The following is a 27,894-nucleotide window of genomic DNA, read 5'->3' on the forward strand; positions in this document are numbered from 1 at the left end:
AGACTCCGCGGCTCAGAGGGCCTGAGACCTGATGGTGGGAGGGACCAGAGCTTGACATCCGACCTCTCCTAGCTGCTTCTCCTTATGAAGGGAGGGTGCTCCCATAGTGGGAGGGGGTCCTGGGGTCAGGCCCTGGGAGGAGGGTGGGAAGTAGTTCAGGAACTGGGCACTGGGAGGGAGGTGTCCTCTTGATTCTCTGAGTGACCTTTGGAGGCCTGTTCCTCCCCTGGCTTCAATGTGCAAGCCCCCCAGTCCCACCCCCACCCCCCAGAGCTGTACCTTCTCCCCAGAGTGCATCCACAGCAGGCTGTGTGGCCAGAGTTCATCTCTGCCCCCGTGAGCCTCCTGGAGGCCCCTGGGGCCGAGGAGAACCAAGGACACAGACTGGAACTGTCCTTGGGCCTGTCACTTGCCGAAGGGAGCCCAGCTGGCTGAAGAAATTGTTCCTTTTGTGGGGACTGGTCGCAGGGCCCTTCCTGCAGAGCCAGGCCCAGGCCAGCGACAGAGCGATCTGTCCACCCTGGCTGTCACGACGGCCCCCGCCCGCAGGCCGGTTTGCACTTGGCCTCCTGCGTGTGACAGCTCCGACAGGCCTGTCCTCGCCGGGGCCAGCCAGGCGGCTCCTCTGCGCCCTGGCCTCCCCACAGGCCTGTCCACACGCCGACAGCCCAGACAGGCCGTCTGCATTCTAGCCACAAGGACAAGCCTGTGTATTGTCTGGCCACCTGGACGGGCCTGTCCACGCTCCGGCTGCCCAGACCGGCCGGTCTGCACGGTGACAGCCTGCGTTAGCTCCGTGAGGAAGTGCTGGCCAGAGTCTGGTGGCTAAGCCCTCAGAACTTGGAAAACAAAAATACCTTTATGGAGTTATCTCTGAGTTTGCAAACACAGAAAAGAGTATAAAACCTAACTCCACTTCATCCCACAGGCTTTGGGGAGTCCTGGCTCCAGAGCCACTGGGCAGCTTGATCAGAGCATCCCAGGCGAGCCCGCTCCGGGTCCCGGCTGGCCCCTGTCCGTGGAGGTTGGCCCAGGCCCCAGGTTCCCAAGGGCCCCATCTCCACCTCAGAGGAGCTTTGCGAGAGAGCCTGGTGGGATGTGAGACGAGACGAGACGGGCAGTGGCACACGGAAGGCAGCAGGCCGTGCTCCTGGCTGGGCCCCCTTTGGGGAGGGCTGTGTGAGGCCACATGCTGTGGGGCGGGGGAGGGCTGGCCTGGGCTGGTCACCGGGCAGACCCAGGGCACTGTTGTTGTGTCTTCATAAATGGAAAGCAGTGGTGGCTGCGGGGGTCTGAGGCAGGGCAGGGCCTAGAGCTTCTCCTGGCATCTGGGCCTGCAGGAGCCCCTGCCCCCAGGAGGGCGTGGCCAGGGCTTGGAAGGCTTTCGCTGGAGTCCTAGCCCCGACTGGCTCTGGGATCTGGGGTAACTGTGCTCAGCCTTAACCCAGCCGCCCAGAAAAGAGGGACCATCACCTCTGCCTGCCTGCTGTCCTTACGGGCCACGTGATGGCCAGTCCCAGCCAGGGCTGGGCCGCGCCGGCCCACCACGCCCCGCTGGTGCCCCTCTGAGACTCCAGTTCGGTCGCGTGGGGCTCACTCCGAGCCCTCAGGGCGGGCAGCGTGTGTGAGGCTGGCGCTGTCTGCCCCCGAGAGCCGAAGCTGGAATCCTTCCCTTTGCTCCACCCCTGGAGGCCCCCCCCATCCGGCCCCTGCGGCTCCGCAGGCTCAGACGTTGGTCTCCAGCTCGCTGATCTCTATGGTGCAGTGGTCCGGGCTGGCGGCAGCCGGCTCCTCGTCCTGCTCCTCGTCCTGCTCCACCTGGACGGGGACGTGGTGGGGACAGGCGGGGCCCAGGGTCAGCTCGGAGGCCGCGGCCACGCTCTTCACACAGCCGTTCCTCTGGGTGGCCATCATCTCCTGCAGGCTCACCGGCGTGGTCTCGCAGGGCGGCAGTTTCTGAGGAGGGAGGCAGGGTGGTGGCAGGTGGAGGGGCCGAGGGCAGACTCCGGGGAGGACTGACCGAGCGAGGGCTGGGAACCACACGGTCGGTTTTCCTACGGATGTGCTGTGGACCTGGGCAGGCCCCAGGGCCCCTCCCGGTCGCCCGGCCACCGCCTGTGGCTGTTGTGGGAGAGGAGGGGACCTGACCCACAGGGTCTGGGCGGGAACCGGGCCGCTGTCTGGGCCTCAGCGTCCTCCTGGTGGAGGGGGCCGCCTGCTGCTCTGGTCACTGGAGGAGCCCTAAGACCACGAAGGCCGTGCAGATGTGCAAACATTGGCATTGCTGTGGGCAGCACCGCCCACACCTGGGCACGGCTCCCCGAGGGCAGGGCTCCGGCTTCCTTCGTTCCTGTGTCTGTAGCAGGGCCAGCCGTGGCGGGGGCTCAGCCATAGCGGTGAGAGGAGTTAGTCACCGGGTACCAGGTGAGAAGTTGAGGCAGGGAGGCTGCAGGGGTTGGCTGATGGCTCCCCAGATGGAAGATTGGTGCCCGTCCCACTGGGCTCCACCCTCCAGGGCCTTTGGGTGGCCAGGCCGGGGGGAGGGGGGCACTGCTCTCACCTCCTCCGTGTCCGTGTCCTGAGCGAAGTCCTTGCGGCAGATGTGGGCCATGATCCCCGCGGCCAGCGCGTCGCCCAGCACGTTAATCATGGTGCGGAAGCGGTCCCTGGGGGGCGGCGAGCGGTGGGCGCTGGTCAGGGGAGCGGGGAGAGGGCAGCACCCGGCCCAGCAGCCCCTGTGGGCACCCGCTGCCAGGGCAGAGCCACAGAGAGGCGCTGTCCCCAGCATCTCAGGCCCACGGCTCCCTCAGGGGCGTGGAGGAGGTTGGTTGACGCAGGGCGGGCTCCACGGGCGTGTGGCCGGACAGTCGCTCAGGGCCCGTGCTAAGCAGGGCCCAGGCTTTCCGAAACCCGTTTGGCTCAGTGGATAGAGCATCAGCTTGCAGACTGAAAGGTCCCAGGTTCGATTCCGCTCAAGGGCATGTACCTTGGTTGCGGGCACATCCCTAGCAGGGGGTGTGCAAGAGGCAGCTGGTCGATGATTCTCTCTCATCGATGTTTCTAACTCTCTCTCTCCTTTCCTCTCTGTAAAAAAAAATCAATAAACTTCATTTAAAAAAAAAAAAAAAAAAAAAAAAAGAAGGGCCCAGGTTTGCTCTCACCCTCTTGAAATCCCTTTTAACTTGTACACAAGCGACCTCACATTTTCGTTTCTGGCGAAGGAGGGGTTTTGAAAACTGGGCTCTACAGATTAGGCAGCTGGGCCAGAGCCGTGGCCGCTGCAGGTCTCCAGGAAGCTGTGCCAACGTCGGGCACTTTCCCTGCGATCCCCAAAGCCTGCTGCCTGGGGGGGGGGACGTGGAGGGGGGAACCCCACTCACAGAGCCCAGTCGACGGCGATGATGAGGGTGATGTCGTCGGTGGGCAGGCCCACGGAGGTGAGCACGATGACCATGGTGACGAGCCCGGCCTGGGGGATGCCCGCGGCCCCGATGCTGGCGGCCGTGGCCGTGATGCTGCAGGGGGGAGGGGACGGGAGGAGAGGAGCAGGAGGGCAGGCTGCCTCGTTGGGACCCTCGCTCCAAAGAGGAGGCCAGAACGCCAGCGCCTCTGGGGCCGGCCCAAGGGGGCAGGGTCGTTAGGAAGTCCACATCAAAGAGTTCTTGGGGGGACATGCTCCTGCTTGAGGCCCTGTAGCCCCAGGGGCCCCACACCTGGCCTCAGCAGGACCCCTGAGGGATTTGTGGGAAGCCCTGTGCCTGGAGCCGTGGCCAGGAAGGCTTCCAGGAAGCCGCCCAGAGATTCTGAGTGTCCGCCCGCGCAGCTCTGCCCAGCCTCCCTCGGGGGCCTGGTCCCCAGGGTCAGGCTGGCGTGTGAGGCCCCTCCGCCTCTGTCCCTCACCTCAGCACCCTGCCCTCGCCGCACCAGCAGCCCCTCCAGTGTCCTGCCACGGCCTCTGCCCCCCTCTGCCCTGCGTGCCCAGACTGCAGGCCCTCCTCCTCCCGCCCTGCAGGGCGGCGCTGGGGAGGGAGGCTGAGCGACCAGTCCCAGAGGTCAGGGCATGGCCCCACCCCAGCGCCCACGTGCTGTGTGGCCTAAAAGGAGCCCCTCACCTTCTCTGGGCCTCAGAGACCCTATCAGATCTGGAAGCTTTGGTAAGGTGACCAGACTTCCAGCTTTTGGCAGGACAGTCCCGATTTCCAACCATTTGTCCCGCGGCCCGCGGCGTTTTAAAAAAGTCCCAATTTTTGGAAAGATCCTTTTTTTTTTTTTTTTAAATGATGCAGGACGCGGGACAAATTGTTAAAAATCCGGACTGTCCCGCCAGAAGCAGGACGTCCAGTCGCCTTACGCCTTAGCATCCTCCAGGCCCTCCCAGGAGTCACCCTTCCACCCCCAGCCTCCACCCTGGGCGGGGGGCACCTGATGGTGACGATCTGGCCGAAGTCCAGCTCGTAGTTGTTGACCTGGGCGATGAAGATGGCAGCCACCGCCTCGTACAGCGCGGTGCCGTCCATGTTGATGGTGGCGCCCACGGGCAGCACGAAGCGGGCGATGCGCCGGTCGATGCGGTTGTTCTCCAGCAGGCACTTGAAGGTGATGGGCAGCGTGGCCGAGCTGCGGGCAGAGGGCCCGTGTCTGCCCCCCACCCCCTCCAGGACGGCCGGGGGCTCCGAGCTGCCTCCTGCCGGCGGCCGGAAGCTCGCTCCGCCCCAGGCGGCGCCCGTCAGGGGGAGAACAGGCTGGAGGGGCCTTGGAAACGGGCCCTGTGGGCGTGTGGGACGGCGCCCGAGCCAGGCCTACCCAGGCCCTGGGCCTCAGAGACCACCCCCCCCCCCACCACCAGGTCAGGAGGGGACTTCCACCAGCAGAATCCCACTCTGCACCCGGGACCTGGCTTCACACACACTCTGTTTGGATCCTCATGGCTTCAGCAAAGGAGGGGTTTCGAGTCCATTTTGCAGATGGAGAAAGTGAGGCCCAGAGGGAGGGGGAGGGGCTGGCTCGAAGCCGCACTGCTGTGCCAGGCGTCGAAGTGCTTCACAGCAGGGCTCTGGGCTGGACCTGCTGGGGTCAGGCTCCAGCCTCCCATTTGCCAGTGGTAGGGGGATCCTTATCCTGTGTGTGTCCTGCGTTCCTCGTCCCAGGGCGGGAGAACACCTGGACTCGGCTATTAGGGTGATTTAACGAGCCAGCGCTCAGAACAGTACTAGGTACTAAGTACTCCGGCAATGGTAGCTGCTAGTGCTGTCGCGGTTTTGTTACCGGAGTTCCTGGCAGCAGCGCTGGGGCCGGTACCTGGGCTGGTGGCTGCAGAGCCCTTCCCATCCCACAGGCCCCTGCCGGGGGACCCCGCTCCCTCTGGCTGGGCCCGAGGTTGTGGTTCCTGCCGGGCAGGTGGCCGAGGGCGGCTGTGTGCCTGGACGCCGCCCCCCGGGGTGGACTGAGTGGGGGAGGGGAAGGCCTCCGGAGGTGACCAAGGCTTTCTGCCATTTGGGCAGATGGGACCTCAAGCATGACATTTCAAAGATGGGTCTTGTTACCATAGCTACCCCGCCCCCCCCCCGCCCCCCACCCAGTGTGGGGCGCAGGCCTGACTGACTGGCACTTCTCTGAGCCTGTGGCCACGGACAAATGATGGCTGAACAGGTGGCAGGGTTGAGCGGCACCCGCTCGCCTGCCGCCCGGGGTACCTGGAGGAGGTGGCCAGGGCGATGAGCAGGGCCTGGAGGACGCCCCGGATGAAGACGAGGGGGTTCTTCCTGGTGATGGAGAAGTAGAGCAGGGGCAGGATGAGCAGGCCGTGGACCACCAGCCCGCACACCACGGTGACGGCGTAGAAGCCCAGCTTCTGCCCCACGGCCGTGGGGTCGTCCATCTCCAGGATCTTGCCGGCGATGAGGAACACGATGCCGAAGGGGAAGTACCTGTGGGGGGGGCAGGGCAGCCAGCTCGGTGCCGGGCGGGCGGGCGAGGGTCCCAGGCAGCCCTGGCACTGCATCGCTGCCTGGCCTGTTCCCCCTGAGCCCGCCAGGGCCCTCTGAGGGTGAATGAGACTGGGTGCCACGGTGCCCAGAACATGGCATGATTGATACCTCCACCCTCAACCAGCCCGGCCCTGCACAACCTCGCACGCCCCTGCCTTCCTGCCCAGGCCTCTGAGGAGGGCGTCTGCCCCCTGCAGGCCCATGCTTGAACCCAGCAGTGCCACTGCCTCTGTGCGGGAGCTGGGACAGGCCTCCGCACGGCCCCATGGAAACCATGTCTAAGGTCTGAGCTCCGTTCCAAGGGGTGGCAGCTGGTTCTCACTTGCAGAGTTCCCTTCCTCCAAAAGCTCAGCTGATGAGCTCCATGTGATGGGGAAACGGGGCCAGGAGAGCAGGCCAGGCTCGGCGCTGGGCTCTCCTGCAGCGGGCCTGACCGGGCCAGGAGTGGCGGGCCCGGGGCTGGAGCCAGGCCTGGCCGGGGCTGGGAGCAGGGGAGCGCGAGTGACTCTGCAGGCCCCGGGCCAGGGCTCAGCCTCCTGGGCAGCTCACTCCTAGGAGAACAAAGGGTGGGACCACAGGGTCCCCTGTCTGCCCAGGACTGGAGTGGAGGGGGTGAGGTAGGACAGGACACCCCCGCCCCAGCCAGGCTTACCACACAGCCACTGCCACGATCTTCATGACGCACTCATTGAGGCACTGGCAGAAGCTGACCAGGGGCGCCCCGCTCTCACCCATGCGGCCCAGCATGATGCCTGCGGGGCAGGGACACGCGAGCGGATCACAGGTGGCACAGGCCAAGGCCAAGGTGATGCCCACCCGTGCCGACAGGCTGGGGGCAGGCAGGGACAGACCCCCATGCACACACGGCTCTCGCCCTTGGCTGACTTCCCAGCAGCCTCCATGCACAGTGTTCCCCTCCTTCTCCTCGACCTTCACCCCTGGACCAGGGCAGCAACCTTGCAACAGGGCTCTCATGTCTTCCTTCTCTCTAACCATTTTCTACACAGCACCAGCGTCATCTTCTCAAGATAAAAACGCTCCCTGCCCAACACTTGCTTCCCTCATGACCCAGACCAGCGTTTCCCAAACTTTTGACAGATGTGTCCCCCTTCTATAACTTCCGTAACGCTGAGTACCCCTCCTACTCATGAGAACGCAGAATTAGGCGCAGCTAAGCACGGCGCAGTGCATATCCCCACCAAACCCCGGTGCAACGCGTACCCCCACCAAACTCTTCCCATGCCCCTGGGGGTACGCGTACCACACTTTGGGAAACACTAACCTTGACCATAACCCAGCTCCCCATGCTCCGGCCGCACCTGACCTGACCCCTGTCTGACCCAGAGCTACACCTCCCGCCTCCACCTGGCCCTGCGCGTGCCCTCCTCGCCCCGCTCTGGCCTCCCCGGCCTTCTTTCCATTCCCGGAGTTCGCCGCCTCAGGGCCTTCGCATGCGGTTCCGGTGCCTGGAACATGCTGCCCAGCTCTCCACCTGCCTCGGACGCCCATCCCCACTCCGCTCCGAAAACTGCCAATTTGTTTTTATCTGTCTCCTCTCTTTTGGTCCCTATCATTTATCACAACTTATAACTGTTATTCTCCAGTTGTCCATGGCTTTTCCGTTTCCTCCAAGAGAAGATTAGCTCCACGAGGGCGAGAACTGTATCTCAGCTGGCACACGACAGATGCTCAACAACAACCTTTGAATGAATGAATGAATGAATGAATGAGTGAAAGGCTTTTCCCAAAGTCCCTCTGGGGTTCTGGACTCTCCTCTACTTGGGAAGCGTTCGTATGTGTCCTAGTCCCCCAGGGGGGCTTCATGTAAGTGAGCACAGTCAGGCCACTCTCTCAGGGGTGATGAGTGACCGCTCTCCCTTCCGTCGACACAGAAATGAAGAGCAAAACGCACTCTGTGCTGCCCTCAGGCCGCTGTGCTCAGAGAGGACTCAGCCGCGAGGGCAGGGCAGGGCAGGGCAGGAGTGTGAACCTGGCCTGTGGGGCTCCAGAGAGAGGTCTTTCCCTACCCCGGGAAGCCCTGAACCCACCCGTCCTCCGACCAGCTACCACTGGGGTGAGGTGGGGCTCTGCTGGCATGGGAGAGGCCCGAGTTGGAGGTGACACTGGCCTAGCCCTGCCCATCGGCCTGGGGAAGCCTAAGTGAACTCAGACCCAGGTCCCCTGCTGGCTCTGTCCCTGCCCACGGTATCCCGCCCCTCATCAGCCTCCACTCAGGTTTCCCTGGGGCCCCCCAAGGGCTGTGGCTGGCTGGGTGTTAGTGTGCACGGGCCCCAGGGTGGGCCTGGGCCTCCTCCAACGGTAAAGGTCAGTGAGGCCTTAGGAGAAGCTGGCGACGGAGGCTGGGTTGAGGGGACCAAGGAAAGCCCTGTTTGGAGCAGCCGTCTGAGTGTGAGCAGCTGAGGGCACTCATTGACATGAGCACTACATGTGTGGGCACACAGGGGCGCGGGCACACAGTCTTGGGCTTGGGAACGCATACACACATAGACACTTATCCATGGACAGTTACACATGGTCAGTAGACACTTTGTGAATTGAGTCACAGGGTCTCAGGGTTTCTTTTGCTCTGCCAGTAGATGTCCTTTTGATGTGTTTTCACCCCTGAGGGAGGCAGTGCTGAGAGGAGGAAGAATGTTCAGGATTGGGGACTAATTGTCAGATGTTCTAAACACACTTCCAAACACCATCTTGCCACACACTTAGTAGGTTACTAAGGTCCTGGCCCCTCTGCATGCCTGGCATTTTGGCCAAGATGATAAGAGTTCCATTACTTATGAATACCCATCCATCCACCTATCCATCCTCTGATCCATCCACCCAGCCACCCATCCACCCATCCACCCATCCACCCATCCACCCATCCACCCATCCATCCACCCACCTATCATCCTCCCATCCACCCATCCATCCACCCACCTATCATCCTCCCATTCATCCATCCACCCACCTATCATCCTCCCATCCATCCACCCACCCACCTATCAACCCATCCACCCATCCATCCACCCACCTATCATCCTCCCATCCATCCATCCACCCACCTATCATCCTCCCATCCATCATCCACCCACCCAGCCATCCTCCCATCCACCCTCCCACCCACCCATCTCTCCAATAGGTTTTGCTGAGCGGACTCCTGCGGGTCACTGTGGTGGGTGGGCTGTGGGGATAGATGGAGGACAAGCCAGGCCTGTCTCCTCCCACAAAGAGCTTACAGCGGCTGCTGCACAGACATTAAACAGTTACACCAGCAGCTACATACCTGCAGTAGGTCAAAAGCTTAAGGAGTCACCCAGGGCACATGACCATCTGGGGTGTTGGGAAGACTTTCCTGAGGATGTAATCTTATAAAGAGACACCTCCCCCGCACCCCCTTTACTACCACCCCCAAGGATGAGAAAGGTGCAGGGAGAGGAGGGGCCAGGAGCAGGCAGGCTGAGGAATGGGGGGCTCTCAGGGAGGGGTCTCAGCAGCGTGGAGCAGGGACTGAGCGGGACCCAGAGGAGTCTGAGGAGCCCGAGGCAGGCAGGCGGGGCCAGGTCGCTCGCGCTCCCAGGCCGCAGTGTGGGGCCCCTTTCCTGGTGGAGTGGAGAGCACTGGAGGCCTTAAGCAGGGCTTAGTGACCCCGTGGGGAGGGCACACCAGGACAGGCAGCTTTTGCTGAAACCAGGTGAGGGAGGATGGGGGCCTTGGACCAGGGCGATGGCGGTGGGCAGAGGGAAAGGAGGGATTGGAGCAGATTTCAAAGGCCGCCTGGCGGGCTGTGGGTTGGGCTGAGGGAGAAAGTGACCCCGGATTTCTTGCTGTGAGCAACCAGAAGGATGGGAGGCTGTTCACCTGGAAGGAGGCCGTGTGGAGAAGTCAGGGGAGCAGCAGAGGAATTCCCAGGCCCTCGGCTGGGGTGATGGGAGGGCTCATGCCAATGTTAGAATAAGACTCTTAATGACCCCTGGCATAGCCTGGAAGGACAAGCTAGATTGTTCCGGATGGGTTAGGAGGTGTCGCCCCAAAGGAAAAGGTGTGTGTGTGTGTGTGTGTGTGTGTGTGTGTGTGTGTGATGGAGGGTGGATTGGGTCACTGCAGGCAGACACATCCCTGGGTTTGTGGGATCTGAAGCTTATAGTTTGGGACCCTCTTTAGGAAAAAGAACATTCTATATTAAAGGTACAGGCCTCAGAAGGGGCCTGTGCAAGTTAAGCTTCGCCAGTTTCAAGATAAGTAGGCTGTGGTTGGGTCCTTGGAGACCCAGAGAAGAGGAGCAAAGGGGAGGGTGTGGTCAGGGAGGCCGACGGTGGGCCCGAGAGAGGCACAGACATGTCTGGGGGAGAGGCCGCCCGTGAGAAGCCTCGAGGTTGGGGACGGGAGGAGGAATAAGGGCTCTGAATGCACAGTGACGGCTGAGAGTGTTTAGACTTTTCCTGTTTTTTTTACTGTAACTGCCTCCTACCCTCCCCATGTTCGCAGACCTCAGTAAAAAGTTCAGGGACAGGAGGGGCCAGAGGCAGGGTCTTCTGTGAGGGAGGGCCCACAGCCCTGGAGGCAAACAGGTACCGGATGGAGAATTCCTCCTGAGGAGCACTGGCTCCGACTGGGGGGAGGACCGGAACCGCGCCCCTGGATGGGAAAGGAAGGAACCGCCTGGAACAGTGGTCAGCAAGCTCATTAGTCAGCAGAGCCAAATGTCAACAGTACAACGACTGAAATTTCTTTTGAGAGCCGAATGTTTTAAACTTAAACTTCTTCTAACGCCACTTCTTCAAAATAGACTCGCCCAGGCTGTGAAAGAGCCACACTCAAGGGGCCAAAGAGCCGCATGTGGCTCGTGAGCAGGTTTGCCGACCACGGGCCTGGAAGATGCAGGTTCTAGGTTAGTCAGGGTGCTGGATGCAGGGTGGGGTAGGTGCAGGCAGGGGGAGGTGCAGGGAGGGGGAGGTGCAGGCAGGGGGAGGTGCAGGGAGGGGGAGGTGCAGGCAGGGGGAGGTGCAGGGAGGGGGAGGGGCAGGCAGGGGGAGGGGCAGGGAGGGGGAGGTGCAGGGTGGGGGAGGTGCAGGCAGGGGGAGGTGCAGGCAGGGGGAGGTGCAGGGAGGGGGAGGTGCAGGGAGGGGGAGGTGCAGGGTGGGGGAGGTGCAGGCAGGGGGAGGGGCAGGCAGGGGGAGGGGCAGGGAGGGGGAGGGGCAGGGAGGGGGAGGTGCAGGGAGGGGGAGGTGCAGGGTGGGGGAGGTGCAGGCAGGGGGAGGTGCAGGCAGGGGGAGGTGCAGGGAGGGGGAGGTGCAGGCAGGGGGAGGGGCAGGGAGGGGGAGGTGCAGGGTGGGGGAGGTGCAGGCAGGGGGAGGGGCAGGCAGGGGGAGGTGCAGGGAGGGGGAGGTGCAGGCAGGGGGAGGGTCAGGGAGGGGGGAGGGGCAGGCTGGGGGAGGGGCAGGGAGGGGGAGGTGCAGGGTGGGGGAGGTGCAGGCAGGGGGAGGTGCAGGGAGGGGGAGGTGCAGGGTGGGAGAGGGACAGGCAGGGGGAGGGGCAGGGTGAGGAGGTGCAGGGAGGGGGAGGGGCAGGCAGGGGGAGGGGCAGGGAGGGGGAGGTGCAGGGTGGGAGAGGTGCAGGCAGGGGGAGGGGCAGGCAGGGGGAGGTGCAGGGAGGAGGAGGTGCAGGCAGGGGGAGGTGCAGGGAGGGGGAGGTGCAGGGTGGGAGAGGGACAGGCAGGGGGAGGGGCAGGGTGGGGAGGTGCAGGGAGGGGGAGGGGCAGGCAGGGGGAGGTGCAGGCAGGGGGAGGAGCAGGGAGGGGTAGGTGCAGGGAGGGGGAAGTGAAGAGTGAGGGAGGTGCAGGGCGGGGGAGATGCAGGGAGGGGGAGGTGCAGGCAGGGGGAGGTGCAGGGAGGGGGAGGGACAGGCAGGGGGAGGGGCAGGCAGGGGGAGGTGCAGGCAGGGGGAGGTGCGAGGAGGAGGAGGGGCAGGCAGGGGGAGGGGCAGGCAGGGGGAGGTGCAGGGAGGGGGAGGTGCAGGGTGGGAGAGGGACAGGTAGGGGGAGGGGCAGGGAGGTTGAGGTGCAGGCAGGGGGAGGTGCAGGGTGGGGGAGGGGCAGGCAGGGGGAGGTGCAGGGAGGTTGAGGTGCAGGCAGGGGGAGGTGCAGGCAGGGGGAGGTGCAGGGAGGGGGAGGTGCAGGCTTGGGGAGGGGCAGGCAGGGGGAGGTGCGAGGAGGGCCCGGCTCCCTGGCCCTGCTGGGTGGGTGGGCAGCACATACCCATGGTGGCAGAGAACATGACGATGCCCAGCACGTTCATGCCATCGCTGGTGCCGGGCTCTGACTTGTAGACGACCTCGGGAGGCGGGGTCAGGTCCAGAGCGAAGTGCTGCACGTGAGAGCCGTTCTCTTCCTGGACCTCATAGATGAGGGCCCGCGGGGAAGGGGCCGCCTCCGGGGCCACCTTGGCGGCCTGGACCACGGGCGTGGTCTTGGTGCGGTACTGGTGGGCGACACCCAACCAGGAGGGAGTCAGGGCCAATGTTGTTATGAATATCAACAACAACAACAACAACAATATCCTGGAAGCCCATTTGTATCCACTCATGAACTATTTTTTTTATATTTTATTGATTTTTTTACAGAGAGGAAGGGAGAGGGATAGAGAGTTAGAAACATGGATGAGAGAGAATCATCAATCAGCTGCCTCCTGCACAGCCCCCGCAACCAAGGTACATGCCCTTGACCGGAATCGAACCTGGGACCCTTCAGTCGGCAGGCTGACGCTCTATCCACTGAGCGTGGATAGAGAGTCTTAGTATTAGGGCTGTTTTATATATTTTTTTAGTATTAGGGAACATTACTTCCGTTCTTATTGGGTGGGGTGGGGGTGGGGGGTTGTTTTAAAAAGAAAGAGAAACAGGCTTAGCAGCCAACTGGCCTAGGTTTACCTACTAGGCTACCCTTCACTGGTGGTGTGACCTCTGGCAAACCCTTTAACCTCGCAGCCTCGGCTTCCTCATCCAGAGAGGGGTGAACCCCCCGAGGGCAGGCTATTTGGGGGACCCCGTGAGGACATGGAAGCCCCCTGTACACCCAGCGGAGCAGCACTCCGTACCCGGGCTCCACCCTCCAGGTTCCTTCGGGCAAAGCCGGGCCCAGAGCAGGGGCACGGCTCCAGGAGGCTCCAAGGTTCCGGCTGCCCACCTCCCCTCTGGCATCCTGCCCCCAGGAGACGGGAGACCTGCTGGTAGACCTGTCACCTCCCAGCGGGGCCCAGCCTGGCCCTGCCCCCGCCCCTTCGTCCCCTGGGGACCCACTCACCTGTTTGAATGCGGCTTCGACCAGGTTGGCCGGGAACATGTTCCTGGGAAGAGAGTCAGGGGTTGAGGAATTTCAGAGCCTGGGACAGGGAGGCCTGTGGGATCACCGGAGCGCCTCCCTCGTAGCCACGGCCCCCGTGACCCGGGCCCACCTCCCCCGCGGGCTCCCCTTCTCCCCGCCGGCCACCGGGACTCAGCTCCAACACAACCGCGTCCTCTAAACACGCCCCGGCCTTCCAGCTCCATCCTCTGGTCACACTGTGCCTTCCGCCTGAAACGCCCCTCCTGCTGCTCCGACCGCTCCGGGCGGGCTCTGCGGCCCTCCCTGGGCACCCTCCCCGGCACACAGCGGCCCCGGCTCCCGCGTCCTCCCGCCCCGAGACTGGCTTCCCTGAAGGTGGCCCTGGGTCGTTCATATCTTCTCTGTGGTGCCCAGCCCAGGACCGGGCACCTAAGTGGGGTCATCATTCTTAGTAATATTATTTTCATAAAGCCAGAGGAGGTTACCAGATAGGATAACAGACTATAAAGACATAACTGTCAAAATATTGGGAAACGGACACAGCGGTCCATAGAAAACCGATGTAGCCGGAAGCCGGAAGCAGGCCCTGGGCCATCCAGGCGTTTCCTAGTTGACAAAAGTTTTTGCTTCACAAATCAGGGGAGAGAGGGATCCGTTATAGAGAGCTGACCCGACAGCCAACGACTCAGAGAAATAAAAATCCGATTCCGACCTACACTTTGCAGGTGGTTTAAAGAAATCGATCATTTAAAAAAAAAACAAACAAACAACCATATGTCAGGATAGGGAAGGACTCCATAGCAACACAGGGAGCCATAAAAGTTAGCCGATGGCACTGCATTAAAATTAAGAATGTCGTCAGTACACTACGGCATTCCCGAATGGCGTCCTGGGACAGAGGGAAAGGGCATCAGTGAAAAGACCGGGTCAGGCCCCAATAAGGCCTGTGATTCAGCTCCTCGCTGCACTGATTTAATCCCCGTTGTGAGGACTGCGCCGGTGATGGGAGTGGCTGACGTCAGGGGGAGCCGGGTAAAGGGCACAGGAAGCGAACGACAAACGGGGGGAACCCTGGGACCGAGTGTGACCATCCGACGTCCATGAAGACTTGTGACAAGTCCCTCCCGTCCTGGGCTCTGCGCTCACTGCCTCCTCTCCCCGAACGCCGGCTCCCTGCAGGGCAGAGGCCAGTGTCCGGTTCATCCTCGTGTCCCCAGATCCTGGGGTTCTGCCCGGCGTGACTGGCGCCCAGTAAGTATTTGCTGCTGCATAAATACACGGGCCACAGACACATCCGTCGGCAGTTCACGTCACCAAAGGAGAAACACAAGCAGCTTCAAAAGCTCTTTAACGATGTTCCGCTTCGTCAGCTAATGAAAGCTGGTGAAGAGTTTTGAAGTGACCATAGACGAGGCTGAGAGGTGTGGGGCCCTGGGCGCCGCCCGGGGTCTGGCAGCTACCTTGCCGGGAAGCATTAGCCATCCGTACCCAGGGGCCTAACAGCGTGACCTCCTCGCCTTTCTACGCGGCTGCCGGGACTGTTCCAACCCAGAGAGCCTTGTTCACGTGCCTGCCCTTCCTGGAATAGGCCGGTGCTCACACTCACACTCACTCACACTCACACTCACACTCACTCACACTCACTCACACTGCCTCCACCGCCTGGGTCGTCCTTCCCACTCAATCTTCTTTTCCTTTGTTAAAAAATATATATATTTTATCAATTCCAGAGAGGAAGGGAGAGGGAGAGAGAGACAGAAACATCAACCATGAGCGAGAATCATGGATTGGCTGACTCTTGCCTGCCCCCAGCTGAAGATCAAGCCTGCAACCCCCACTCCACCTTCTCAGCAAATCTCCACTCTTCCGAGGCTCAGCTCACACATAAGTGGGGTTATAGATGTAAATGCGAGTGTGATTATTTCTTAACGTTACACCCCAGCAGCCACTGCTGGAAGCAGAAGCTACCATTTTTTGTTGCTCCTGAAACACAGGGTCAGTGTGAGCACGTGGCCAGAGGGAAAGGGCTTAGGGTGAGCTACCGAGGCAGAAAACGGGGAGAGGATGATGGTTGTGGCTCTTCCCTCTGATTTCAGCTTCGTCACCAGGGAGACAAGAGGCAGAGTCAGGAACTGAGCTCTCGGAAGCTCGAAGGAGGCTTTTCCCCAGTGAGTTATAAGCAGATTTCTGCCACCAGAACCGTAGCTGCCTGCAAGGGCTTTGGCAGCAGGCAGACCCGAGCACACGCTGGCACACAGCCTGCCTGGGCACCGCGGTCCCCCAGCCCTGGGTGCTTGCTGCCAGGTGGAGGATGCCCACGCTGTTCTGACCGCTCGGAGTCTGAGAGGCTCTCCCGGGCCCAGCTCCAGGAGGCTGCAGGGACGTCTGAGGCGCTTTCCTCGGGTAGCTTAGAGGAAGGCTGCTTCAGCCTGTGTAGAAACTAAGAGCACCAGGAAGATCATAAGAAACCTGATGAAACAAACCTAGCGCCTACGTTTCTGAACAACTTCCTCTAAAACGAGAATCCTTATAGCACGTGGGCTGTGGCAGGGATGGCTAGTTGCCTAACCAGTCTCCATCTCTTATTAACAGAAGCCCTGGGATGTTGTGGAGACCAACGGGGCCCTGCCATCCTGCCCTGCTTCCCAGCCTCTCTTGCCAAGGAGAGGTAAGCGGGAGTCCCAGGGAGGTGTTTTCTGGAAAATTCCTAAAAAGGTGCCCCCTCCACCAGGACCTTTGGGTTCCTTCCTCCAACTTCCTTCTCTCTGCCTGGGACAGGGACACAACCGCCGGAGCGCCAGCAGCCTTCTGGGACCATGAGTCGCCCTGAGGATGTAGGGCGAGTGCTAAGCGCGGAGGGAACACCCCATGCGGGCGCGCTGCCCACTCCGGACTGCTTATTCGGGAGAAAGTGCAAGCCTTTACCTCACTCAGGCCTCTGCTGCTTTCGGGTTTTCTTAACTAGCCGCCCAAAGCAGTTCCTGACGAATGCCTATGCCCATACGGATGGTCAATGAACGTACCCTACAGATTTTAATAAAGAATTTACTTTTGCCGAAACCGGTTTGGCTCAGTGGATAGAGCATCGGCCTGTGGACTGAAAGGTCCCAGGTTCGATTCCGGTCAAGGGCATGTGCCTTGGTTGCGGGCACATCCCCAGTAGGGGGTGTGCAGGAGGCAGCTGGTCGATGTCTCTCTCTCAGCGATGTTTCTAACTCTCTCCCTTCCTCTCTGTAAAAAATCAATAATATATATATATATTAAAAAAAATAATTTACTTTTAAACGGGAAAATGCACGACTTTTGTTTTGCATTTGAACACCCGAGGGAGCCTTCCTGTCTGTCCCAGGAGGCGTGCTCCAGGAGGCAGTTCCATAAATGCAGACGTAACGGGGCGGGCGGCGTCCATGGCCGCGGCCACCGAGCACACACATACCCTGCCGTGGGCCTGATTGCACATCTCTTGGCTTCTCTCCTCACGTGCTGCTCAGACGTTCCCACTGGGTCCGTCTCAAGCTCACCCTAACCCCATGTCCCCAGCCCAGCCCCAGTGGTGGGAATTGTTCTTCTCCAAGCACAGCTCCCGGGAGCTCCATCCAATCCCTGAGAGGGCAACGGGGAGACACAAATAGAGCCAGATCATTACTTCATCTCTCTGGTGTTTCAATAAGACGGGGGTGGGGGCGGGGAGATGCTGTGGTCAGTGTACTGCTGGGCTCCCTCAGGGAGGCTGCCCGGGAGCAGGCCCGGCTCCGGAGCCCTGGGAGATGAATGCACGTCTCGGTGACTCAGCCAGGGACACGGCGTGTGGTGTTCTCTGGAATCGTCTTTGAGAGACAGACACATGCCTTCCCACCCCTGAGGTGTGCCCTGCCCCCACATCTTCCGGGCTTTTCATTGGTCACACCTGCCCCCAGTTCCCAGGCCCCTGCCCTGGTCATCGAGTTCTTGTTCAGGTTCCCACTCACGGTGGGCGTCTGCTCTGGGCCCGCGCGCGCGAGAGCGAGGGGGCCCTGGTGACCGCCCCCGCCCCTCGCTGGCATCCTCACTGCACACACAGCCTCACTGCACACACAGCCTCTCCCGCTAGAAAGGGTCTGAGAGGGTGGCTGTCCAGTGCGCTCTTCCTGTCTGTCTGTCCTGAGATGGTGATGGCCTGATGCAGGGACTTATACTTGCCCGCCCCACCCCCAGCGCTCAGCACGGTGTCTTCCCCAGAGCAGGCACTTAATACAGACGGGCTGGCTGGAACGGAATAGACTGCACCGCCTCCCGGGGCACCCCCATGCCTCCAGCCACGTCCTGTCCACTCCACCCTGCTCCAATCCGTCTTCCCAAACGTTCCAGCTTCTTGTTTCTAAAGCACAACAGCCAACCCCTCAGCGTGGGGTCAAGGTCTTCAAGGTTGGGCTGCACTGTCCTGCTAACCTCAGGCCCCAGGACCGGCCTCCAGAGGCCTCCGCTCATGCTCTGCAGCCCCCTCAGGGGACCGGAAGCCTTGGTGTTTCCGAACCACACAACTAGGAGGGAAAACCACCGGGGAAACCGAGGCCCAGAGAGTGGGACCGGCCTGCCCAGAGCCACGCAGGGACTTACTCGCAGAGCGCCTCCCAGGCTCCGGCTGCGGGTCCCGGGAAGCACACAGGTCACCCCCCTCCTCTCTCCCCCCCGACAGCCTCATTCTCTGACTAAGGAACGTGACAACCTCCCAGCTTTGCAGAAAGACTTGCCTGGGGGTTGAGAGCCACTGGGGGGAAAGCCTCAAACCAGAGGATCGGTTTTCACCACGTGACAAGGAGCCGAGAGCAGGAACTGCTCCTGGAACATTTGACCCTGACACGTGCCCATCCAGAGCCTCCGGCCCTGGGCAGGGAGGCAGCGGTGGGTGGGCGGGGCCCCCCAGCATCAACAACTTCTCCCTCGTGAGGGAAGGCTGTTTCGAATCACAGGATCCAAGAAAAGATGAATCATAGTCACCAAATCTTAGACATAACGGATCTTAGAAATGAAACTTCTCGAAATTCCTCTTCCCTTGGCTCCCAGGACATCTGCTGTCCTGGTTCTCCTCTTGGCCCTGGGCTTGCTCCCGCCGTCAGCAATCCAGCCTCCAGTGGGGCGGAGGGCCACGGCTCAGGCTGGCCTCGGTGCCCTGTGCTCAGCACAGTCTCTGCCCCCCCATCTCTATTCCCCCCACCCCAGTGCCCGGCCACTGCTCCCCAGTTCCACGGAAGACCCCACACCCCCATATGCATTCAGCACACACTCGGCTCCTCCTCCCTGCCAGCTGCTGCTCTGGGCTCCCGGACGCTGCAGGAAACAGGTTGTTGAATGGCCTACCCCTCCTGAGCGTTTTAAATCCAGGCTGGCCTCCTGGAGGAGCGTGGTTAGGTTATCTCCGCCAAGATCAGCCTAGATCAGCTGCGCCCCGGTTGAGGGACCAGCTGCCTGCAGTACACAACCTTCCAGCTGATGTTTAGAGTTGTTTTTGTAAGCCGCTCAGGCTTGGGTTGGTTTGTTGCACAGCAATTAATAACTGAGAGAGAGGATAAGGAGGGAGGTAGAAGGAGGGGGAGGAGAGAGAGAGAGAGAGAGAGAGAGAGAGAGAGAGAGAGAGAGAGAGAGAGAGAGAGGGAGAGAGAGTTGTGTGCTGGGCATCAATCCCCATAGAGGAGGAGAGGAATGTCCCTTAGGACTGAGGAGTGTCGGGCTGGTGCCTGACTCATGCCCAGAGGCCCTGGGAAGGCTCTGCACTCCCAGCACAGATATGCATGCTTCCCGTGGGCCCAGTGTGGACCCTCGGAAGGCACCCTGACGAGGAGGGTCAGAGGTCAAGCCTGAAGAAGGCATTGTAAGTGGCCAGATGGAGCAGGGATCACCCAAGGACTAACGTGAGAGACACCCTCCCAGCTCTGCAATACCACCCGCCTGCTGTTCCAAAGAACCCACAAAAGCACCTCTGAAGAAATGCCACTTGGAAGTGCCTATCCCAGCTTACTCCACACCAGTGGAGGAGGACCCTCTAGCCCCCTCTCGCCCCTCTCCACTGCTCCAACCCCAGTGCTCGCAGCAGGAGGAGAGAGAGGTGGAGCAAGAAAGAGGGGAGCCTCCCACGATCTTCCAGGCCAGGTTTCCAAGTCTGAGTCAGAGGCAAAAGGCCGAGACAAGATCCATTTTAAATTGGATGCGGCAGGAGTTTTAATATTCGAGGGGACCGGGTTTCTTATATCTGAGGGACGAGGAGTCCACAGAGCAAGCTCGATGAGGATCCTGTGGAGCCCAATAAACACTTCCCAGGCTCTGTTCCCGGCCCTGCTCTCCTCACCCGCACGGTGCCGGCCCCTCCGCCATCGGGGTCCACCTAACACTTCTACCTGCTGGTTTCCCCGCCTCCGCCCATGAGATGCGGCTGCACTAGGCGGCCATTAGCTGGCACCCCCCAGATGGCCTGCTCTGGCACCGTCCTCTGGTTTGGCGACCACACGGCCATCCACTCGGTGCTCAGACCAGAACCTCCATCAGCATCAGCGCCTCCTTCACCTTCCCCTCGTCTGCCTGTCTCCTGGGGATCTTACCTCGGAGCAGCCCGCTGGTCCACCCTCTCCTCCTGCCCCCCCCCCCCATGCCCATGGCCACCACCCTGGCCCAGTCCCTGCCTCTGCCTTCCTCTCCTGCTGTGCCTCCTCCCGACCCTCAGTCAGGCAGCGAGCCTTCTGACCTGGATCAGGCCTCTCCTATGTTTAAAAACCACTTTAGGACAAAACACGGTTTGGCCTGGTTCACCGTGCCCCACCGCCGCCTCCAGCGATTGTGCCCCCCCAACCCCCCCATCTCCTGAATGGGCTGTGGCTTCTCCCAAGGACATTCCCTCTCCGCTCAGGACTTGTGCACAGCCTGCCCCGCCTCCCCTGCCCTCCCAGGCTTGCTGTCCTTCACAGCAGCAGCTCTGCCTCCTCTGACCCTCTCTCCACCCCACTGTCTGTGACCCTCTCCACCCCACTGTCTGTCTCTCTCTTCACCCCACTGTCTGTGACCCTCTCCACCCCACTGTGACCCTCTCCACCCCACTGTCTGTGACCCTCTCCACCCCACTGTCTGTGTCCCTCTCCACCCCACTGTCTGTGACCCTCTCCACCCCACTGTCTGTGACCCTCTCCACCCCACTGTCTGTCTCTCTCTTCCCCCCACTGTCTGTGACCCTCTCCACCCCACTGTGACCCTCTCCACCCCACTGTGACCCTCTCCATCCCACTGTCTGTGTCCCTCTCCACCCCACTGTCTGTGACCCTCTCCACCCCACTGTCTGTGTCCCTCTCCACCCCACTGTCTGTGACCCTCTCCACCCCACTGTCTGTGACCCTCTCCACCCCACTGTCTGTGTCTCTCTCTCCACCCCACTGCCTGTGACCCTCTCCACCCCACTGTCTGTGACCCTCTCCACCCCACTGTCTGTGACCCTCTCTCCACCCCACTGTCTGTGACCCTCTCTCCACCCCACTGTCTGTGACCCTCTCCACCCCACTGTCTGTGACCCTCTCTCCACCCCACTGTTTGTGACCCTCTCCACCCCACTGTCTGTGACCCTCTCTCCACCCCTCTGTCTGTGTCTGTCCGTGGCTTTTCTCTCCTCCAGAGCTGGGCCGGCTCGGAGTGCCCTGGCGCGGGGCCAGCCTGGGTGAGGGAGCCGGGGAGAGGGTGCGGCCTGCGGGAGCTGGGGAAGGGGAGTCAGATGGGGGCATATTGCAGGGCCTTCTCTTCTGGGAGGAGAAGGCAGGGCCCCGAAACAAACGGTGAGCAGAGCTGGGTGGGGGGGTGGGAGGGGGCAGTGCAGGGAAAAGGCACAGCCCGTGGAGTCAGTCAGGCCTGGCTGACGTCTGGCTCCACAACTGCCTGCTGGATGACCCTGGGAAGGTCACATCGCCTCTGTCGGCCTCATTCCCTTCTGTAAAAAAGGGGACCAAAGCCCCAGTCGTTTGGCTCAGTGGATAGAGTGTCGGCCTGCGGACTCAAGGGTCCCGGGTTCGATTCCGGTCAAGGGCATGTACCTTGGTTGTGGGCACATCCCCAGTAGGGGGTGTGCAGGAGGCAGCTGATCAATGATTCTCTCTCATCGATGTTTCTAACTCTCTCTCTCTCTCTCTCTCTCTCTCTCTCTCTCTCTCTCTCCCTTCCTCTCTGTAAAAAAATCAATAAAATTAAACACACACACACACACACACCAAAAGCAGGTGGGGTGCGGAGGGGCCCATGACTGCTGGCTTTTCACCTGAGAAGCTAGGTGTGCACAAGCGAGCCCGCCAGTCTGCAGGCATTCCCTGACAGGACTGTGCCCCTGTGCCCGGGGCTGGCCCCCGGAGGAGCAGCCCCACCCGCCCTGGAGGAGCTCTCGCCTGGTGGGGCAGACGGTGTCCTGTGAGCCCTGAGGGAGCACAGGGAGGGGCTGGAGGAGCAAAGGGTGGCCTCGGTGCTGCCCCCTGGCTACCAGGAGGAATCAGGAGCAGCCCCTCCCCTGCCCTCTGGCAGATGTGGGCGGGGCCTGTGGAGCCAGCACCCCCAGGCCTGCATGGCATCGGCGCCCCCAAGCAGGGTGTGGGTGCCAGGTTACCGGATGAGGTCCAGCAGGGCGTCGGCTGAGCTCATGATGGGCTTCCCGCTCTGCTCCGCCTCTTCCTTCTGGGCCGCCCCGCCTGGGTGGATGATGGAGACCATGACGATGCCCACGATGACTGCCACGAAGGTGGTCCACAGGTAGTAAGCCACCGTGAGGATGCCCAAGCGGCTGGAGGTCTTGGCATCCAGAGAGGCGAGGCCGGAGATCAAGCTGGGAGGGCAATGTGGGGCAGGGTCTGTGGTGGGGCAGGCCCTGAGCGTACCCGCCCTTGCCACCCTCCTGGCTCTGCCCAGCCCCCTCATGGTGCATGTAGGCATGGGGACCCCTCCATCCCCAGCGATCCCTTTCTCCTGCTCCTTCCAGCCTCTCCCCTGCTCGGCTCTCTCCCCCAGGTCCAGGGTCAGCCGCCAAGCCCTCTCCCACCTCTGTTTTCTATGTGCTGCTTCCTTTGCTGGATGTCTCTGGTCAGCCTCCTTCACTTGTTTAACTCCTACCTACTGGGTAAGACTGGGTGCAGTGTCACCTCTTTGGTCAAATTTTTTTGGACTGCCCGCCTCTCCCCCAGAGGGAGGGGCCCATTGGTCTGTTTCTCGTCCGTCTCCCTCCTCAGACCGAGGACGTGTGAGAGGAGGGACAGATCGGACTCATCGTGGGGCTCTTGGCACTGCCGCCAAGTAGGTGGTTACGGCAGGCTTGCTGCGTAAACTAATGAATGAGGGAGTGAACGAATGTGTTAGCGCTCTGAGTTGGTGGCCTGGGTCCAAGTCCTCGCTCTGCCCATTGGCTATGAGACCTCAGGCAAGCAAGTCACTCACTCCCCCATCTTTGGGCCTCGGGATCTCAATCTATAATAAGTGGCCATGGTTAGATTTCCCTGAGAGGTTGCCCCCTGTGGCCACCTGGGGTGAGTGTTCAGACCCAGACTCCCCTGAGAGAGGCTGTGTGAAGGGGGGGTCTCTCTCCTCTTGGGCCCACCTGACCCGGACTCCACCCCCCCAGTGCAAGTCAGCCTAGAGCTGCTCCTCTCCCGGCTGTGGGAGGGGAGGGAGAGCGGGAAAGGAGAGGTTAGTTAAGGAAATGCTCGTGCTTTGTTTTGCTGCCAAAAGGATTTCCCCCCCAAAGCCCTTTCATTCTTTTGGATACAGGAACTATTTGTCTGGTTTTAATCATGTAAACAAGAACAGATAATCCCTCCCCTGCCATGCCCCTCTTATCTTCAGGCTGTGGGCAGGCAGCCGCCAGCATCAGGTTTAGCAGAGTTAGCCTCTCCCAACCCCAGGCGGTAACTGCCGCCTGGGAGCATCCTGCTCTGCCCTGCTCGCTGCAGCAAAGGCTCGCTCTTCTGGGAAGACACCACTTAAGTGTCTCCTCCTCCAGGAAGTCTTCCCTGACTACCAGGTAGGATGAAGCCCTCGTCTCTGGGGTCCCACCGCCCCTATGCTGCCCCTGTCCCAGGCCCACCTTACTAAGTTGCTGTCTACTTCCTGGAAATGCCTCTAGAGCTGGGCTGAGATCTGATTCAATGCTGGGTCCAGGCACAGGACCCCGCCAGAGTACAGCTTGCCAGCAGTCTGCTGAATCAAGGAGTGGGTGAATGAATGAATGAACGAAGGAGTCAATGAACGAAGTGTTTGCCGTGGGCTTAGGGTGGGTCTCAGACACAGATCCTGAAGGGCTTAGAATGAGATTGTATGGCCAGCGGAATTGGGGGGCCACCCTACAATCATTATCCATTGAGAGATTATCCCCAGACCAGGGCCAGCACATAAGCCCAGGGCCACACTGTCCCCTGACTCCCACAGCATCCCCCCCAGCAAGGTCCAAAGGGGAAGCCAGGGCTCTGAGAGGAGGACCTGCCCCAGTCACACACCAGGGCTCAGGGGTACGAAAGGAGGGTCAAAGGCCTGCCAGCAGCTGGTGGGGGCCCCTGGAGGTCTCAGAATTTTGGGCCAAACTGTTAAAGTGGCCTTTCTGAGACCCTAAAGCCGGGCAGGGTAGTTGGCGGGAGTATTAGGTCACATGGTCATGCCTAGAAAAAAAGCTCTAGAAAGGAAGCTGTTTGGGGGTGATGGAATTATGGGTAATTTTTGTTTTGTTTTTCATGTTTTCCACATTCTCTGTTATTTCTAGGACGAGCTTGTCTTGCTTGTATGACGGAAAAACACCTCCACCCCCACCCCGAGAACCCAGCAGCCACAGAAGCCGTCATTTTTCTGGAGCTTAACTGTCCCCAAACACCTGAACAGCCACCTAATTTGGTCCTTAATGTTCTGAGTCGGTGCTGCCTTACACAATTATAATGTGAACCACATTTGTAGTTTAAAATGTTCTAGTAGGCAAATCAAAAAAGCGAAAGAAACCGGCGAAATTTCTTTTGGGTGATATTAATCATACTATTTTAACCCAGTATATTCAAAACATGTTAATGTGAAGTCAATATAAAAATGTCTATTCAAATGTTTATAAAACTGCGTCAGGCCTTTACATTTTAATTTCTATTCATTTTTTAAGGAGTTCAGTTCCAGGTGCACTAGCCACATTTCAAGGGAGAAGTCATTCTCTATGACCCCGCACGGCCGTATTGGGCTGTGCCGTGGGAGTTACAGATTGATAAAATAGAGAAGGGACAGAGACGGGATGGCAGGACACACACAGGCTTCCTTGGAGGGAAGAGTACCCCTGCTGGCTGCTTCCAGCGAGAAGGGCGGAAGAGAGTGAGGGCCGGGGTACAAGCACCTTTAAGGATAGGGGGCGGGGCTTAGGGCACTCAGCAGCGCTGATTGGTGATTAGGGACCTAGCGACTTAGGAATCGGGGTCTTAGGGTATTTGGCAGGTGCTGATTGGTGGTTCAGAGTTCAGGAACCCGCAGGTGGGGTTTACATCTGTCCATCAACTGGAGGAAGGGAGGATCTATCACAGATGAGGAAAATAAAGCTCAGCTGGCGGAGGTAACTGGCCTTGCCTCCCAGCTGGTAAGCTGTCAAGGCTGTGGTTCCGGAGCCCCTGTCCGTTACCCCGTCTCCCTCAGTGCCTCTCTGCGGGACAGACTTGGTTGGACTCCTGTGCAAGAAAAAGGTCTTCTGGTTTGGGCTGACCAGGATTTTAATGTGGCTCAGACCAGGTACCGCCTCTGTAGTTCAACTGTCAGAGTTCGTGACCTGGCCCAGGGGCCAGCCCTCCCGTTGGGAGGTGGCCACCTGTTGGGATGCTAGATCAGGGCCTCCCGATTGAGTGGGAGCTTCCATTAGGATGACCTCGGTGTCCCTTCTGGCTCCGTGATTTATGGTGAGGAGAGGAGAGATCACCTTGCGTCCCCACTCCCAGCATGGCGAAGTGCTCCCCAGAGGCCCTGGGGAAGAGCCCCGGGAGCTCAGAGCCCGGGCTCCCTCCTGAGCCACCTGGTACCGCCCAGCCCAGGGAGAGACTGGGTGGCTGGAGAGTGAGCTGGGCTCCAGGGTCCCAGGAGAGGAGGCATCTGTTTCAATCTGGTAACTGCTCCGCATGCCCGGGTGGGGGAAGGGAGGCACCAACTGCCAGGCTCCCCGTGGGGGGAGAAAGGCCGCTTGCTGACTCGCACCGGTTCTCACACCAACCCTGACGTGGGCATTGTGACCCACTGCTGCCTGCGCGCTTCACTCCGGCTGCTGGGGCTGGGCTGCCTCCCCGTGCGGAGCCCTCGGGAGCAGGTCACAGACTCCGTCATGGCCTCAGGTCACCCCCTCCTCTCACCGGGCCGCTCCAGCACCTGTTTCCCCACTTCTCCCTGCACCACCTTGTCCTGGCTGCTCCTTCAGCCTGGAATCTCTGTCTCCCCGTCCACCTTCCTGTCCTTTCCACTTACCCTTTCCAAAATCAGTCAGACAGCACGTCCTCCAGGAGGCCTTCCCTGACAGCCCTCTCTCCTTCCTCCCCAGGGCACCCCGTGCTTCCCAGGGTGTCACGGGCGGGCGCTCTGCCTGAGTCCCCAGCGCTGATGCACCGCAGGCTGGTGGGAATGGTGCTCAGTGAAGCCAGGAAGGAACCCAGTCCCCTGCCTTCCCTGCTCTCCTTTCTGCTCTTCTGCTGCTGCTACTCATGTCTCATCTCCACTCAGGCACCACCTTCCTCAGGAGCCCTCCAGGCTACCCTGGGCAGCTCCAGCGTGCTCCTGCCTGCGCCCCCCACTGACTGGGAGGCCTTGGGCAAGTTCCTGAGCCTCAGTGTCCACTGGAGGATGGAATGGGGACAATGAAGTTTTTTTGTTTGGTTTTTTTTTGTGAAGGTTAATCTAGGTTTAGAATAATACGTATTCAATACATTCTATCTATTCACATCCACTGTTCTCTGGTCTCCTGCAGACTGGGGCACCTCCAGAGAAGGGCTGAATCTGGCTCAGTTCTGGGTCCGCAGAGCCGCGGGCCGGGCCTGGCCTGGGTGCAGGTGTGTTGATGTGCGTGGTGTTAAGCGGGGGTGGAAGGCTGGACTCCATTGTTAGAACGACAAAGTGTGAGCTGGGATGGCCCTGAGCGCCTGTTGTGAGCTCCCTGCAAACAGGCCCTCTGGGCCGGCTCTGGTGTCCTGGCCAGGGTTAGGGGAATGCCCCTGCTCTGTGCGTCTCTGTGACACTGAGGCAGCGGGCAGCAGACTTTGGGGAACACAGGGGAACTCTGGGGAATGACTGTAACAGACAGTGCGAACCCGACAGGTCTCTGGAGGTGCGCTCCAGGCTCTGCTTTCGGCCCTCTCCTTCCCGGCTGGTTGTTGTTTTTTTTTTATCAATGGCTTGGCCGAGGCCACTGTCAGCATGTGGATCGGATTTACAGAGGACAGGAAGCTGGGAGGAACAGCTAATGTCTTGGATGAGGGAGTTGGGACGAAGCAGACCCCAGCAGACGGGGACCGCGCGCCAATTCTGACATGATGGAACTGAGCATGGACACGTGCTGGGCCGTACTTGGCTTCCAGGCTGGAGAGCACTCACTCGGGGGGAAGAGGGAGGGGGAGGCGGGGCCTCAGGGGCAGCCTGTGGGAAGGGCCCGGGGGTCGGGTGAGGGTTGTTTGCTTCCACTTGTTGGGTCTCCTGGGGAATGGAGCTGAAGAATAACTGGCCTTCGGTCGGTCGGTCGGTCGGTCGGTGCTGAGCCTGTGAGGCCAGGAGCCTGGGGAACTCGTCAAGGAGGACATGGACCTGCCCTGACGCCAGGGAGGGAGGGGCGTGTGGCACAGAGGGCAGCTGGGGAGGTGGCAGGTGACCGTGAGGCAGGCCTGGAGGGGCAGAGCTGAGCAGCCTGGGCAGAGCAGGCCTGGGGGGCGCTGGGTGATGGGGAAAGCCACAGGGAAGCAGATCTCGGCTCAGCACCTGGGATGACTTTCTAACAAACAGAGCTGCCCTGCCCTGCCCTGCCCTGCAAGGATCCACCTTGAGAAGCAGCGAACTTGCTCACGTCACTCAGGGAGCAAGTGGATTTGAACGTGGTCTCCTAGCATGACAGCGTCCACCATCACCACATGCTGGCCCGGGGATGGGAGAGGCAGGAAGGAGCTCGGAGCCCCGCGGCCAAGTCCCTGGGCTCTGGCCTCGGCTGACCCCGGGGAGCTCTCCCCGGCCGGCCTCCGGGCTGCAGCTGCAGGGAGTCCACCTGACAGGCCGGCGGCCGAGGAGGCATCTGGGGTCCGTGGAGGCCCCTGCGCTCTGCTGCCAAGCGCCGTGGCCTGCTTTCCCCCTGAGCAGATGACAGGCCGGCAGCTGACGGCAAGTGCCACGTTGTGCGGAATTACGCGTCCCAGATGGCCCTGCCACACTCCCAGCCCTGAGCCAGCGCCTTCTGAGACTGGCGGCAAGATGCCCAGGCTCCCCACTTGGCTCAAGTCTGGGTCATCTGGTCCCAGAGCCCCCACGCCAGGGGCAGAAATCCCTCCGCTGCCTCTGTTTGCACACCTCGGCGGATGGCGAGCTCACCACCTCCATGGTTATGCTTATTAGAATGTCCTTCCTGGCGCC

At 60.8% G+C, this 27,894-nt stretch overlaps 1 protein-coding gene across 2 annotated transcripts in view; it reads right to left on the bottom strand.

Annotated features, from left to right (window-relative positions):
• Positions 1-1,604: 1,604 nt before the first annotated feature.
• The window catches only part of SLC1A7 (solute carrier family 1 member 7), a 42,333-nt gene continuing 16,043 nt past the window's right edge, over positions 1,605-27,894 (bottom strand). Inside the window, exons 3-11 of one of the 2 annotated variants that reach the window (XM_045584615.1) lie at positions 21,908-22,123; positions 13,285-13,327; positions 12,241-12,463; positions 6,640-6,739; positions 5,694-5,927; positions 4,423-4,617; positions 3,381-3,515; positions 2,561-2,666; positions 1,605-1,956 (exon numbers count right to left, since the gene is read on the bottom strand). In XM_045584615.1, the coding sequence (XP_045440571.1) occupies positions 1,726-1,956; positions 2,561-2,666; positions 3,381-3,515; positions 4,423-4,617; positions 5,694-5,927; positions 6,640-6,739; positions 12,241-12,463; positions 13,285-13,327; positions 21,908-22,123 (1,483 nt within the window). In that variant the 3' untranslated portion in view covers positions 1,605-1,725. The remainder of the gene's footprint in view (positions 1,957-2,560; positions 2,667-3,380; positions 3,516-4,422; positions 4,618-5,693; positions 5,928-6,639; positions 6,740-12,240; positions 12,464-13,284; positions 13,328-21,907; positions 22,124-27,894) is intronic. The other variant, XM_045584616.1, reaches the window with a different exon arrangement.

This window comes from Pipistrellus kuhlii, unplaced genomic scaffold (genome assembly GCF_014108245.1).
Source record: "Pipistrellus kuhlii isolate mPipKuh1 unplaced genomic scaffold, mPipKuh1.p scaffold_m20_p_2, whole genome shotgun sequence".
In the NCBI taxonomy this organism is placed as follows: domain Eukaryota; kingdom Metazoa; phylum Chordata; class Mammalia; order Chiroptera; family Vespertilionidae; genus Pipistrellus; species Pipistrellus kuhlii.